The sequence below is a fragment of the Salvia hispanica genome, chromosome 5, assembly GCF_023119035.1.
Source record: "Salvia hispanica cultivar TCC Black 2014 chromosome 5, UniMelb_Shisp_WGS_1.0, whole genome shotgun sequence".
NCBI lineage: Eukaryota > Viridiplantae > Streptophyta > Magnoliopsida > Lamiales > Lamiaceae > Salvia > Salvia hispanica.
The window spans coordinates 23,902,628-23,919,293 of NC_062969.1; the positions used below are offsets into that span (position 1 = coordinate 23,902,628).

The 16,666-nt window shown below is 33.6% G+C and overlaps 2 protein-coding genes across 7 annotated transcripts; one reads left to right on the forward strand and one right to left on the reverse strand.

Annotated features, from left to right (window-relative positions):
* Positions 1-275: 275 nt before the first annotated feature.
* LOC125191175 (interactor of constitutive active ROPs 3-like) lies at positions 276-3,963 on the forward strand. 6 transcript variants are annotated; one of them, XM_048088666.1, is made up of 4 exons: positions 276-417; positions 1,340-1,428; positions 1,818-2,061; positions 2,310-3,963. In XM_048088666.1, exons 2-4 carry the CDS (start codon positions 1,409-1,411, stop codon positions 3,825-3,827), a joined length of 1,782 nt encoding a protein of 593 aa, XP_047944623.1. In that variant the 5' UTR covers positions 276-417; positions 1,340-1,408; the 3' UTR covers positions 3,828-3,963. The 6 variants fall into 6 exon arrangements, with proteins under 6 accessions (XP_047944623.1, XP_047944627.1, XP_047944625.1 ...); XM_048088670.1 differs by lacking the exon at positions 276-417 and adding an exon at positions 468-486; XM_048088668.1 differs by lacking the exon at positions 276-417 and adding an exon at positions 603-723.
* Positions 3,964-6,874: 2,911 nt separating this feature from the next.
* LOC125187256 (dof zinc finger protein DOF3.1-like) lies at positions 6,875-8,447 on the reverse strand. Its single transcript, XM_048083811.1, has 2 exons — positions 8,268-8,447; positions 6,875-7,936 (listed from the first exon to the last, which is right to left on the reverse strand). Exons 1-2 carry the CDS (start codon positions 8,298-8,300, stop codon positions 7,151-7,153), a joined length of 819 nt encoding a protein of 272 aa, XP_047939768.1. The 5' UTR covers positions 8,301-8,447; the 3' UTR covers positions 6,875-7,150.
* Positions 8,448-16,666: the final 8,219 nt, after the last annotated feature.

Sequence of the window (16,666 nt, forward strand, 5' to 3'; positions counted from 1 at the left end):
AAATTAAATAGTATTCCCTCTTTGAATGTAAATGGAGTCATTTTTCTATTTTCAAAAATTCTAAATTAATCGAGTTATTTTTTTATCTTGAAAAACTATAAGTTAATTGAATTATTTCTATAGTAACCATCTCTTAAGAAATATTTGGATTAACAAGGAATGGAAGGAGTAGTACTAATCTATAGTATACAGAGTAGTATTTGAGTATTTGAGATTCCAACCTACATATACAGATTCACCAACCAGACACATTGCAAATTGCAGAGACTAGAAAAAGAAGCAGTAGTTGCCCTCGGAATAAGAGCTAATAAGCTCTTTAATTTGGATGATGACTCTCTCTCTTATTCTTGATTCTATCAAAACTATGCACTAGCCCGTTGCAACCCTCAATTTACAGCTTCCTCTCAACAACTCTGGGTGAGAAAGTTTCCTCCATTTCACTCAACTTGTATTCTTTCTTTCTTGGCTAATGGAGGAGATAACAATGTGAGGAAATGCTTCAAAAAACTGCATTTTGAATTTCATTTTGTTGGTTCAGACTTCAGAGTGAGAGAGTTTCTAATATGCTTTTCTTTTGGGGTGTAATGCAAAATGTGATGTTGGTATATTTTGAGAACCCTCCTCTCTCCACAAAAGTTTTGGACCTCAAAGCCACTTTACAGGCTTTGTTCAAAGGCTGAGTATGATAAATCCCTTTTCAGTAAATTCACACCTCTTGTAGGAGTATGTCTTTTCTCATTTGGCTGCTTCCACCTTTTCTTCTCCTTTCCAAGATGCTTTCTTTTTTGAATTTGGTTGTATAGTAAGAGTACTAATACAAGAAAAAAGAAGCAATCTGCTTATTGATGATGTGAAACTACTTTAGCTGCAGGTTATAATTGTTACCTTTCTTGTATGATAACATTCAACTCACCATTTCCTTGTTAATTGTTTCATCATGTTTTGTTTTTCCGGCCAAGAGCCATTTTTAGTTGAATCATTTGTCACTATTAGCCTACATGCACACTTCTTTTTATCAAAATGTGCCTCAACCAACTCAATAAATGCTGTAATAAATAACTAATGCCAAAAGCAGCAAGAATTCTTGAATTCCTCTCTGCTGCAGAGGTGCAGGATTCATAGATCTCATATTTTGTTTAGACATTGGAATGAGACATTCTACTAATCCATCCCATCATCTTCTTCTGTCCCAATAAAACATTTAACTTGGTATTTCTCTTCAATGTGGTAGAAATGCCTACCTTAAATGAACAATTGACTTGTACATTATTGTCATTTCCATCATACCTCTACAAAATTTTCTTTCATTTATGCATTTGGTGTCTCTCCACTGTTGCAGGTGTTGTGTGGGGGCAGGAAGCATTTGAGTAGCATCTAAATATTTCCCATTTTCAAGTTTAGTTTGAATATGCAGACGCCTAAGTCAAGGTAACTTTCGGTGACTACAAGAACAATGAAGCATTCATGAAAATGATTATTTTTATTTGACTTAATGATTAAAGTGTTGTGGAACTAATGATCATCTTTTTTTGTAATGATTTTGAGTAAATACGCGATGGATATGCTAAATTGTGTAAATCTTGTCTGATGGGACCAGATTAGGCCATTAGAGGTTGAAGGATTACTTTTGAGAAATTGCATAGCTTTGGTTGTCCATTTCTTCTTTATATATAGTGATTAGTCATCTGTGTATAACTTCATGTTTAGAGTGACATTGTGATGGTGAGGTTTCATGTCTCTGGTTGTACACAATTTACATGTAAATAATGAGCCTCATGAGTTAGAACATCTTGATGGTTTACATTACTCTGTTGCAGAACCAGTTCCTCAGGAGCAGCTCCGAGGATTTCTCCTCGCTCTATTTCATCTGAGGTGTCGGGGAAGAACTCCCCTCGATCAACCCCCTCCGAGGCATCCAGAAAACATTCTCCACGCCAGCTCAAGACTGGTCCCCGTTTTTTAGAGCCCACCGTCTCTTCTTCTAACCTAGCAACTCGATCGCCAAAGGAGTCGGGCCTTAGAGTTTCTGATCACAACTCGCCGGCAAGTCCACTCTCTGAGGTACTAAAAATAACTAGCATCTTTTTGTTTTGTGCTCGAAGCATAAAGTGAACCAAAACACAGATTCCTTGGTATATACAAGAATCTACTACGATGTTGTAATGAAATCTTGTACCATGTCCAAAACTAGACTTATATTCATCATGATGTATTTTTTTGTCAATCTGAATAATATTGATGATTCAACTACTGCTATATATACTCCATATGGCGTGTTTTGCTAAATCAATTTCTGCTGCAACCTGCAGAAGAAGCGTCCAACCAAAGTTTCTGAGCTCGAGGTGCAGATTTCTCAGCTAGAATCTGATCTGAAAAATGTGAAGGATCAGTTATGCTCATCAGAAAAATCTAGGAAGCAAGCCCAAAGAGATGCAGAGGAATCCAACCAAGAGCTCTCAGTCCTCTCCTCGAAGCTTGAAGAATCCGAGAAGAAATTTCTAGAACTTTCAGCCACTCGGAATGCTCTCACAGTAGAGATCTCTGAGACGTGTGAACAGCAAGACAGCTCGCTGCAAGCTGAGCTGGAAGCTCTACAGAAGCAGCAGTTGCAAGAATCGGCTGCTTTGGCCTCTGCATTAGATGAGATCAAAAGGCTCAAAGCTCAGCTGGAGATGGTAGCTGAGTCTGAAGCTCACCGCTTAGAATCTGCACAAACTGAGACACTCGTGGTTGTGGAAGAAATGAGGAAGCAACTAAATGAGTCCAAGAAATCTGAAGCTGAAGCGCAAAAACTTGTTGGTGAGACACTTATGCAGCTGGAGGCAGCCAAGAAGATGGTGGAGACGCTCAGGTCGGATGGTTGTAAAACCATAGGAGTCTACGAGGCTGCAGCCAGTGAGCTGGAACAGTCGAAGGCTCGTGTAGAGCTTCTAGAAGAGCTTGTTGGGAAACTCAATGGTGAAGTTGAAGACGAGAAGGTAAAGATATCATCAATTGAAGCAGAATTTGCTTCTGCGAAGCTTGAAGTGGAGCAGTTGAGATCTGCTCTAGCTGTTGCAGAGATGAGGCGGAACGAGGATCAGGCTCGGAGCGCAGAGCAAGTAAAGCATGCTTGTGAGATTGTGGAACAGATCAAGTCCACATCAGGGCAGAGAGAGGCTCAGTTGGAGGCAGAGCTTCGAAAATGCAGCTATGAAATCGAGGAGCTGAGGTCAAACCTCATGGATAAGGAGACTGAGCTGCAGAGCATCTTTGAGGAGAATGACGCCCTCATAATGCAGCTGGAGAACGCGTTATCCGGCCACAGGGAGCACGAGCTGAGAGCAGAAAATGAGACTATTAAAGCACAATACCATAACATATCAGAGGAAAACAGAGCATTGAGGAAAGAAATGGAGGCTTACAATAGCACGAGGAGCGAGGCTATGTCGGAGCTAGAGGCAGCGAGAGTAGCAGAGAAGGAGGCGCTGGTGAAGGTGGGGTCCATGACGGAGGAGGTGGACAGGAGCAACAGGAAGGCAGCTCGCGTTGCTGAGCAGCTGGAGGCAGCACAAGCAGCCAACGCGGAGATGGAGGCAGAGCTGCGGAAGCTGAAGGTGCAGTCGGATCAGTGGAGGAAGGCAGCGGAGGTGGCTGCGTCCATGCTAGCGGTTGGGAACAACGGGCACGCAGTGGAGAGGACGGGGTCAATGGACAACAACTACAGCCCTCGGATGAGGAACATCACCTCGTCATACTCGGATGATCTTGATGATGAAATGTTCAAGAAGAAGAATGTGAATGTGCTGAGGAAGTTTGGTGTGCTATGGAAGAAGCCTCAGAAATAAGAAGGATAGAGTTGATGAATATTATTATGAGGTGATGGATGACCTCTGTGTTTTCTTTATTAGAACTCTTCTTTTTAGGGGTATTTGGTTGAAGATATGAATTAACATGAATTCAGTGATGTTTATTTCAGTGCAATTAACATAGTAGTTGCCCTCTCACTTTTTATAACACCAATATTCTTTTGTGAGTGAGACCACATCTAAAATATTCAATCTTCTAATTCCAATTATGATACTTTATTTCACGAGTTCCATAACTGGTCATTTGGTCATATGTTGCAGAGAGTATTCTGAGAGGCAAAGAAAGAGAAAAAAACTAATGAAAATTATGAAATACTACTACCCAGAGTTCAGGCCTAATTTTGTGTGATAGTATCTTTACTTCCATGGTCCATTTGTCTGAAAATTTCTAAGTTCTTTAGTTAAAGATGTTTTGAGATTGCAAATTTGGAGTTTATAAGTAGAACTCTAAAATTGAGAATACCATGACCCCAAAAACAAATAAAACTGTTAGCATAACAAGTGTATAGAAATACCCAACAAAAAGATCAAACAATTCTTACTGGGCTTTCAAAAAATAATAGTAGGCCCATTTGTATAATGAATTGGGGAAGCATTGTATTCGAACCTGTTTCATAGCAAACGGCATTGTAGTAATTTTTTTATTAATCCAAATCCATATATTTTAAAAATAAATTATTGGTACGCATTTTAAGCTTTTCGCTAATAATCTTATTTTAGCTTTCCATATATGTTAACTGATTTTTTTCAACGGCCCCTCTTAATGTATAGTTCTTTAATTTGCAGTATATTTTTTTTTTATCAAATCAATTTCTCAAAACAATGTGTTTATAAAAATGTATGATAAGCTTCGCAATCTGCATTGCCATAGTAACATTTTGTTAAAACAAAAATATGGAACATTCTATATATCACGTAAAAGATAATTTAATGTCAAATAATAGCAGGTTGTGATTTTAAATCGTCAGAATTTAAAATCTGCATATACAATAAATTGTCATACAATCTTCATGATTTAAATTTTTTATTGAATAACCTACACGATGTATTAGTGCTCTTTACTACCTAGTAGCTAGCTACAGTATATATATTAGGCCAAATATATCTTTAAGTCCTTATGCTAATTTTTTCATTTAATTCTCATACACTGTTTTTTAGTAGGTTCTCGTAATTTTTATTTTGTCTTTTTGGGTCCTGATTTAACTATAGTTAAATTTTCTATTAACCAAATAACATGTTATATAACCAAATAAAACTTCTCTGCAATTATTCACCAATTTTCGTATTTTTCTCTTAAAACAAAACAACCCAAAGCAGATGAAGTTTAAATGCAATTGTTCATCGATTGTTTGTCAACACTCGACACTTTATAGAATTAAATCCTAATGAATTTTGTTCATTTATTTTTTTCTTCTTTTAATTTTGCTTCAGATTCTTTTCTTGGTTAATCTCCACATTGATTTATCATAGGAAAAAAAGATTACGTGAAAAAAAATTTCACATTGATAATTATATTAGGAATTTGTATATATTTCCAGCAAAATATTATTTGGAATTTATTTGAATAATTAATGATTGACAATGTTATTATGAAATAGTTAGCAGAACTGTTAAATAAAACTAAAGAGTGAACTATAGAAGTACTACCCAAAAAATGGGCCTTGCATCTTTTCAGTATCCAGCATTTACAATAAAAAAGTTCCAAAAATTCTAAATTCAATCCCAACTTTTACTATTCTATCCTTCTAACTCACAAAACTTTTGGTTTTTTAATGTTTCTATACTTCTGTTCTGATTTTTTAAGGATTGAAAATGTTTGTGGCATTATTAAATCTTTGTATACTATCTCAAAATAAATTATTTAAATCTTTGTTGTACTCCCTCCGTCCAACAAAAGATGTCACACTTTCCTTTTTAGTTTGTCCCACTAAAGATGTAACGTTTCCATTTTAAAAAAAGTTCTCTCTCACAATAATATAAATATTATATTTTCTCTTTTCACCTAACACACAAAATAAAATATCCTAAAATCTCGTGCCATCTCACAAGTGTGACATCTTTTGTGGAACGGAGGGAGTATTATCTAAAAATGAATTATTTAAATCTTTATAGTATTATTTAAATTATTGCATTACAATCGAAAAATTAATATATATTTGTAGTAGTATTTTATAAAATATTGAATGGTTTACTTTTAAAGCATTCATTTTTAGTTTAATGCATGATTGCAATAATAATTTATTTTAATAGGAAAAAATATTTATTATAGAGTAATAAAATACGCTAGTTTGGGTATCATTTAAGATGACTTGTATATAGATGAGACAATTGAGAGAAAAAAAAATGAAATTTCATGATTTAATATTTTAATTTTAAATTTTATAAAATAAACTAGTAGAATTTAATGATTTAAATAACTATCAATTCGTATTTTAATGATGCAAAGAGTATGTGCTAGCTTTCTCATTCGACTGAGGAGTTGTTTTATGGAGTTTGAAATTAGCAGTAGAATGCAAATAAATAAATAATTAATGGTTTATTCCTATAAGATAATCTATCCAGATATTATCGAGATATGTTTTTTTCCCTAAGTCATTACTGACAACATTATTCCACAGACTTTTGTTTCACGCCCAAATCTGCTGTTGGATTTGGTTTGTCCGAATCGCGCAAGACTCTAGCCTTAATTTGCTGAATTTCAATGTCATTGGGACTAGTGAACCACAATTATCATTTAATTAATCCCTAATCAACATTCCATTTTCCCATTTAATAATCCACTAAGATCTACCTCTAAACAATAAACCATCATTACATTATCTCTTGAAAGCAACATTGTTTACCATTATCTTCCAATCAAACACACTGCCAATTTCAAGATTGTCAAATTCCATTTCCTCAAAAGAGGCAAACAAATCAGCCTGCCTTACTTCAACTGTTTCTATTGTATTTAGGGGATTAAATAACGACAATAAATAAAGAACAAGAAATGAAATTCCATTAGTTTGTCGTCAAACAAATAAATGTAGACAGTCAACAAAAAAAGAAGAAGACGATTCAAGTGAATCAATTCCCTCTTCGTACAATACAGATCACAAATCCACATCATTAAAATTAATTAAACTTTCCCTTTAAGTTAAACACTTGATAAGTAATTAAACTCTATCCTTTTTTCTTCTTTCCCCAACCCCTCTCTAGCAAACACTATAACCCACTCAAATTCCCAATCTAAACAATTACAATTATTCTTATACGATTAAGAATAATTGTAATTATTTAAGGGGCTTCTTCGCTCTGTCCTCTTATGTAAGAGGACTATTGAGAAGCCCCTGCCAATTGGATGACCCGATCCCATTCCAGTTAAGTCTGGTAGCGGAATCGAGATCCGGCCCATTGCCATCCCCGGCACCCATATTTTGCCACGGGAAACCCCACAATATCCTCCCGTCCGCGTCCCTCCCTCCGAGCATCTCCTGCTTCACCGTGGCCACGGCCGTGGGGACCGCATAGTCCCCATATGGCATGTCGTGCATCATCCCATTCTGATCATCATAGTACAAATTGTGAAGCCCATTCCCAGCGCTCGGGTTCTCAAGAAAGCCACTACTTCTGATGGCATCAAACAGCCCCGAAGAGGAGGTGCCGAGGGCTTGGGAGTGGGCCCAGATGGAGAAATCGTGATCCTCTAACCCTAAATGGGCGGAATTCTGCTTCTGGAGAGTGGCGATGGCGAGATTGAGATCGTTGGAATCGTAGGAGAGAGGAGGCATGGAAGGGATAGGGGAGGGGAGGGGGTGGTCCTGGCTTCGCTTGGAGGAGGAGGAGGAAGAGGAAGTGGAGGAGGATCTCTTGTTCTTGCGGCAGCCTCCGCCGACGGGGACGTTGCGGAGGGTGCCGCCTTTGGTCCAGTATCGTCGGCAGGATTTGCAGAAGTATCGGGGCTGGGAGAGGCTGTAGTTGTTGTAGTAGCAGAATTTGGTGTTGGCGGAGTCGCATCGAGGGCATTTTAGAGCTTGCATATCAGCTGGCCTTGCCTTCTTGTTTCCATCTTGCTGCTTGCACGCCACCATGCTTTCTATACCCATTTCCTGATTACATTTTCCATCTCATTGTCAGTATTAATCTCACCCAATTTCCAACATTCATAAATACATATGTATTCTAAAATTAGGGTTCCAATTTCAAGGAATTAATCTCCTTATAATGAAGTCAGGTACAATCAGAAATTTCCAAGGCTTTTCGTTTAAAAATATTTGCTTTTTCACTATTAATGGAATATAGAATTTGCGACACCAAAGTTTGAAATCAAAGAAGATGCTTTTTTTTCATCAAGTATGGGAGAGAAATTGATCAGATTCAGATACATATTTGATTAAGTGATCAACACATACACATTACAAATCAGAAAATTAATTGCACCTGGAGATGGAGCTGTGCGCTTGAAGAATCCATCCCACCATGCAACACCTGTGCTTCTACTTCTTCTTCTTCTTCTTCTTCGAGAAAGATGAGAGGGAATGTGTATAAATAGAAGAAGGTTGTGCTCAGATCTTAGGTGGAAAAAAAAAGAGAGAAAGAAAAACTGAGCCTAGTAGTACAAGCCACACACCCCCATTACCCCATATATATATTCGGATTGAGAGAGCGAGGACAAAGTGGGGTGTCGTTAACAGTTTAGGAGAGAGAAGGAGAGTGAGAGTAATGATTACGAGATTGTGGTGGGGATGTGTGTCAGTAATATGTGGGTGTTGGCACGCAAGAGAGAAAACGATAAAAAGCAGTCTACACAGCGGCATTTCAATTCCGAATTGTGGGTCCCCTGCGGCGTGGGAAGGCAAACTACGTGGTGGACCCCACCCCCGTGGGCCCGGCCCGGTGCTCTTCGGGCTTCCTCGCCGCGGCATGTCGGATTCAGACAACTGCTACTACCCTATTGCTACTACTCTACGTACTTGTCTTGTACTTTTATTAATCACCTCGAATTTCATTCTCTTCATTCAATTCTAATTTCTAATGTGCTCTGTTTCTCTCTACCATATATTGAAAATTGATGTCATTGCAATTAAAAATGGAGTAATATTTTACTCTTAAAATGTGCTCAGATTTACAATATTCCACATGAGACCTAAAAAAAATAAAAATCCGCCCGACCAATTTTTTTTTTTAAAAAAACCCAACAACAACATAGGATACTTTGTAAGTCTGGTGGTGACTGAAATCAGTAGGTTTGTACAGGTGTTGTGGAGTATATGGTATATGGATGCTTCGAGAAAAGAAAACATAGAATACCCCATCATTATATACATGATTGTATTTGTATTTATATTATAGTCGTCATCATTAATATTAGGTCTAAACTGTGACACTACTAATAGACGTAATTAGTGATTTCAATCATTTTCCCTTATTGTTCGATCGAATATGAATTGTTTCCAAACCAAGGTTGCTCCATATATCCGACACGTGCAACCTAGCTATGTTTTGAATGGACAAATCTGTACCTATTTTTGTACACCTCACATAGTTTAAGTTATTTTATTTGTTTTCTATTTTCAGATAGACGTGAATCCTAATATATACACAACCAGTATTACATGTGATGTGACCATCTATGTATAGCACATGAGTATAAATATGGTGTTGAGTTACATTTAATTCCTAGTTGTTATAATTAATACGAAGCATATGCATGAGACTTTATACTAGTATATATACTAAATAAATGAAAGTATTGTTACTTTTGAATTTTGTAATGCAAAGCTAGCTGATCAAGATTCTATACAGCTATGTACATAAATATTGATATTTGATTTGTCAAATCTTGTCACATGCACCTAAAAAGTAGATATAAATTGAATCTTCACACAGAAATCAACATGCTATTCGATCCATCACCAATCTTAATTTTACTTCACAAAAACATAGAAGCCCCTTTTTCACCATTTGTGGGATGCCCTCTTTTACTATATATTTCCCCTTTTATTTACATTCTCCATTTCAAATGAAAAGTTTGTCTCAATGAATGAGAGGAAAAGGGATTTTGAAGCTAAGTAATTAACAACATCCACATGGATCAAATCCATTTCTTAATATTTATGTTGCATTAATAGAAGACCATACGAACTCTTTTTCCATTGAGTTTGTGTTTGATTCTTAATTCAACAACGAATCCACTCACTCTCACATGCGGGTAAATGAAGAATCATTCAACAACATTGATCATTAAGATTTAAAAAATCACATTTCTTGTCTTGATTTTTATGTCTATTCTTAATTTATCCACGTGCTCACACGCTAGTAACTGATGAGTCATTTTACCAACATGTTTATTCTTAAAGTCATTAAGAGCAGACGACGATTCTTTTACTAAGTTCAACTTTAAAGGGATAAATAGACCGAAAGGTAAAGAGAAATAACTACCATATTTATCTTTTCTTTATACAAACTCATTATCCATCATAAAAGACAGTATTTGATTATGTATTCTTCAATTTTGAAGACATATATTTACCTCTTATTCATATAAAAGATAAATATAGTACTTATTTTTTCTCCTTTTTTATTATCTTCTTCCTTTGAAATTCACTCAAGTAAGTATTATTTATTTTTATAAGAAATATATCTTCTGAGATCTGAATTTTCTTGTTTCCTTTGAAGCTGCTGTAATATATGCTATTCCTACAACCAACTTAGCATGATCACTCAATTTTAGAGAACTTTAACTCATGACATCACATCCTTGTAACGCATCTATCATCTATCATCTATCATCTATCATCTATCATAATCTAAAGTGTCAGTTTGGTGAAAAGACATTAATGCCCTTTTTGGAGGGAAAATCAGAAGCTATTTTTGTTTATCCTTTTAGTCATTTTGAGAAATGACAATCATTGGACAGAAAAGAGGCTGATATTATTGGACAAAAAATTGGTCTAATGAATCAGTGGCTTCTCAAATAAGATAAAACACATATACATACACACAAAATTGGTCTAATGAATCAGAATTTGCATTTTTATTGATTGATTTACTGATAATTTTATTTTTGATTGCAGCATAGAAGAACTCTTGGAATCCGGCGACAGCTCCGACGATGGGTGACAAAGGCGGGGCAGTGGCGGCAAGGCGGCGACTGGCTACGAGAACATGACAGATCCGGGCGAGAGAGATAGGGGGGAAAGGTGTGAAGACGAAAAAGAAGAGGAAGAAGAGATTCGATCTTTACCAGCAATGGCGGCAGCAAGGCAGCGGAGGCGAGGCGAGGCGAGGCGAGGCGTGGCATGTGCATTAGGGTTTTAGGATGATATTAATTTATTGTATATTGTTTGGAATTTTGTTTATATTTAGTGTGCTTTTATTGTGTTAAAATTTTCAGTAGTAGTATATAATTTAGATTTCCAATAGTGCTATGTCCTCATTTTATAGTATATCTTTCTTAACTAAATAGAGTTTTAATTTAAGTGCCGCACTCTATTATTGTATTTATTTTAAGCTAAGATTAATTTGGACTTCTAATATATTGACTCTGTATAATATATATTTTTTAAATTATTTTTTTAATAAGTAATTAAGTTTAAAGTATACCGTTAGAATTGAGTTATTTTGATTTACTCATATTTCTATCTTTTAAAATTCCGATAATTTTGAAATATTGAATTTAAATTTGGCTACACCAAATAATAACTATGAAAAATGAAGCTAAATTAATTTCATTATTAAACAAAGAACAATATTGCATAACAAGAACATGCTTATTAATACGAACACATACTATGTGTTAGTTTCTTGATATTAGGTCGTACACTTGGTGTTACTTCTACTCAAAAGGGAAAATGAAAATTTTAAGTATTTTTACTAAGTTATTAAATTCATAGTATATAGATAGAATTGATTTGTCTTTGATTACTCATATTTCTCTATTTAGACTTTTCAAAATATTTGTGGAATGTAAATATATTATCAAATATTGAAATTAAATTTGGCTAAACCAAATAATAAATATAAAATACTACAAAATAATAATGATAAAAAAAAAACTAAATTAATATCAATATCAAACCAAGAACAATATTGCATCATACTAACATTTTGAAAAAAAATTTGGTGTTACTTCAACTCAAAAGGGAAGATAAAATGTATACCACCAATTATAGAGCGGAGTTAAAAGATTGATAAACATACAAAAAATCGCTAAAACCTCGCTTCAAGTAGTACTCCGTTCATAAGTATTTGAATATCTTATCTTATCTTACTAATCTAATATATTTAGTGGGCTTTTTGGAGTATAATTTTGATTTTAAATAATGGTACTATAAAATTATGCAATTTATAGTAGGGGTACATTTTTATTAATAGAATATAGTTTTAATTTAAGTGTTGTACTCTATTATTATATTCATGCTAAGTTTTAATTTGAAATTTTAATTTATTGAATTATTTTTTTGAATTATGTTATTATTTACTCATATTTCTATTCTTTTTACTTCTCAAAACTTTGAAATATGTTTATATTGAATTCGCTAAACCAAGTAATTATGAAATATCAATAAATAATGATATAAAGTGAAACTAAATTAATATCATTATCAAAAAAAGAACAATATTGCATAACATTAATTGTTGTTATGTATAGTAATATACTACAATTTTATATATAATATATTAATTTTATTAAATATGTTGAAGTTACTTATAAATGTATTTATATTTAAATTACTAGAAGTACACATAGTTATAATTGAGTTGATTTTGTTAATTTAAACTGGTGAACTTATTCCTTCAAATAGTTTGCTTTTTTTTTTTATTCTTTTGTAAATAGTAGTATTACATTTTTCTTTATTTGTATGTCTTATTTCATTTCATCCACACATCTTCTCTTTTGTTATTTCTTTTATTTTATACTACACTCATATCAAATATTAAAATAGTATACAATCATCCGCTAAAATATGAAATGTTTCTTGAGAGTGGGTTGAGAGAAGTACAATTGTACAAATATTTTTTGTTGTTGTTTATAATATTACAAATATTTATTTTAATTAGTTCTTATCTGTAAATATATTTTTATACTTATTTACTCTATATTCATAATTTTAAATTAATATATCTTCGTTATTAAAAAAGCTTTTGAGTGTTAACACTAGTGAGTAGTAATGTTCAAGTAACGAATGATTGGTTATTTTTCCTTATCCATTAAGATAACAAATAAGCAACACATGCATTCCACTTATAATACATAATCAGCCAATCCAAATAAAAGGAAGAGAAGCAGGTGATCTAGCTACCACTTAGCCAGTCAGCAAAACACACACATATATATTAATAATACTACTATATTAATTATAGTATATAGTGGAGTATATTATTAATATGTTTGTGCTTCCCAATGTACAAATAAATCTGAAGGGACCAAGATTCTTGGAATGTGGGAAAATCAATGCCAACTAACGAATATTCTAATATTGTCATCACCTGTCACTGCATTCTCTCTTGGGATCCCATGAAAACGGATTGTAGTTTGCTTCCCTCTCCATATTTTCAAAGGGCCAAATAATTGCTCCATTGAATAATTACTTATTATACTAAGTGAATGTCGATTTCTTTTTTCTAATGAATATGAACTTTACTTTTCCAAGTGGTTTGAAGTTCGAACCAACCCGACACATTCATATATGATATTTATACTAAATTAGTATTTACATTCATTATTGGTCAAGAAAGCAATTATCATCGACGAAAAAAGAAGATGTCTACATTTAGGAGGATAAGAAAGAAAACAGAGGAATTGAAAATATGTAAAGATGATAGGGTTTGGAATTAGATTGGTGTGATTAATCAAGAAACCCTACTTTTGGTGAAGAAATAATTTGTAGTGGGCTCACATGTACCACATGTAAGATAACGTGGGACCAGATGCAATCAGTATCAGTCAAATCAGTTGACCGGTCAAAATTTTGGTTTTTTCGGCCAAATAAAATAAAATAAAAAATAGTGGAGAGGCAAAGTGAAAGCTGAGATGGGAAACTGTGCCTTTGATAATACTACTATATGGCATGCTATATCACCGAAGAAAAGAATATGCTTTGGAAACTCTATAAAATCTTGAAGCTTCTGCATATTATAGTAGAATTTTAATTGGATTGTTACACATGGATGGACCATATATACCCCACTTTTTTGAAAACATATTTCTACCAAACGTATATTTATCTTCTTGTAGGGTGACCTTGTTAGGATTAAATTTATATTTCATGCCTAAGTTGTCACTACTTTTATACTCCATATACTCCTAGTAAAATACATGTGAGCTTCCTCATAAGTGTTTTGATAATTGATAGATTTAACAGTCTCGATCGATACAATTACATTAACAACTTCTTATTGAAAAACATATGGACTACTATTACTTTTGAAGGGGAGTAATTAAACTACACTCGAGCTCAACCTAACCCAAAATTATCAGGTTCTTATATAATTAAAACGTTGATTTGATAAGAACACAAATCTTATAAGGCTTGATCTTCAAATTCATTAATTTTGTGCGTTCATACTAGGTTTTTGTGTTGTGTTGAAAATGGCTAGCCGTGCACAAAATTGAGAAGTGAAGTAAGAGCTTAGTGACCATATTTTTTTTCAGGAACACTGAAATGTTACATATTTTTTTTCAATAACCATAGAGTTGGTAGTGTTTTCACTATAAAACTAATTTGATGAGATAGAATCTTGTTAAGTAAAGGCCAACATTGAATTTCTTGTAGTAATATTAAGATATTTGTCATTGAGGTTGTCAGTGAAATTTGAAATGCTGAGACAGTGAGATTTTGTTTAAATTGATGGTGTGTAATTATAAATAAATGGGAAATTGGTCTCTAAAACCATGAACTTTGCCCAAAATTTGGTATTTCCCATGAACTTTGAAATTGGTATATAATATCACGAACTTTGTATTTTGTTTGGTATTTCCCAAATTCACTCAAATAAGATATTTTCATCAAAATCTTGTTTAACATAGGCAACCGTGATATGTTTTATAATATTTGAAACCATTTTTTAAGTTCATAACATGTAGCATAAAAAGTCACGTTGAAAACCACGTTGATTTAATTGTGTCAAGTATGATAAAAGCTTCGTAAGTTAGTCAAATATAGTAATAAACATGCCATGGGAAATACCAAACAAAATGCAAAGTTCGTGATATTATATACCAATTTCAAAGTTCATGGGAAATACCAAATTTTGGGCAAAGTTCATGATTTTAGAGACCAATTTCCCTAAATAAATTGAAGTGTGGCCAACCAACTAATTGAAAGTGAGAATTTCAACAACCTACTGCATAAACATACACAAACAAATGCTACATGTTTTTTGTCTCCATGTGAAGTTAAGTTAACCCATATAAGGCGCGGAGAAAGAAGCATTGCATTTCTAAATCAAATATGCATTTAAAATTGGGCTGGAATCAAGTTCATGTATTTCTTTTCAAAATTACTCAAGATATGATCAAATATGCATTTAAATTGGGCTGGAATCAAGTTCATGTATTTCTTTTCAAAATTACTCAAGATATGATGATGCTTATGCCCCAGCCCAAGCCCAAGCCCAAAGACCAATATTATTAACAAAATACAACATCATTCCTTTGTTTTAACTAAACAATCCCAGAAACGCTTTTCACCCTCCCATTCAAAAGAAAAAAGAAAAACTGTGTCTAGTAAAAATATTGGCTGTGTTCGGTACACGAATTCAACTCATGGAATTGGAATTGGAATTGGAGGCTTCAATTCCAAATTTGTTGTTTGTTATCAAAAGATGTGTAGAATTGGAATTGAATTGTAATTCCAAATTTTTGAATTCCATAATTTCAATTCCAAAATTTTAAATGAAGAATCTAAATCCAACATCTCAATTTCACAGGTCAAATGGAAAAAATGCGGATCCTAAACAGGTCAAACAAATTTCTGGCTTCCTCTCTCCCCCCCTCTGCGACGGGAACCCTCCCCTCTCTGGAGATCTTCCTTCATCTAACAACAATCTATCAGATATTATTAGCCATAAAAAATTTGCTATTCTTACCGCGTTTGTGCTTGATTTTGTTTAAGTTTTGCCAATTTTTTCAAATCTCCATTTTTGCAGATTTGTCAAATATTTTGTTCAAATTGACTGTAGTTATAAGCCATCTCCACCGTCTTCTTCCTCTTGATCACTTCATCAGCTCCACCTCCCTGATTGTCCAAATTTTTTTTATCATTGGAATATAAGATTATTTTTATCAAATGATAGTTATTTTAAAATGATGATAACTACTTATTAATCGAAAATATACAAACAATAGTAAATTAGTATACATACTCAAATTTCAGTTCTAATGTTAAATAATACAGTAACTCCACGATCTCCAATAATACACTAAAACTTAAAATATGATAGACAATTAGTTTTAACGGTACTCCAAAATCAATCTCTGAATTTTAATTTCTGAGTAAAAAATACTCTCCGTCCCATAAAAATATGTGCACTTTCTATTTTTGTCCATCTCACAAAAATATTTGGGTTGAAAAAGTTAGTGGAATATGAGACCCACTTTTTTATATTGATTTTATAATAAAATAGTATATGAGTTAAGTAATGTGACCTATTTACTATTTATGATAAAAATGAAGTGTGACTCTTATTGTAGAATGAACTAAAATAACAAAATGTGACTCTTATTGTGGGATGGAGGGAGCGTATATTAAAAAAATTACTTATATTAAAATTAATATAGGGGCTGATGGAAGGATAATATAAATCAATAATTGTATTCTTGGACTCAAAAATTT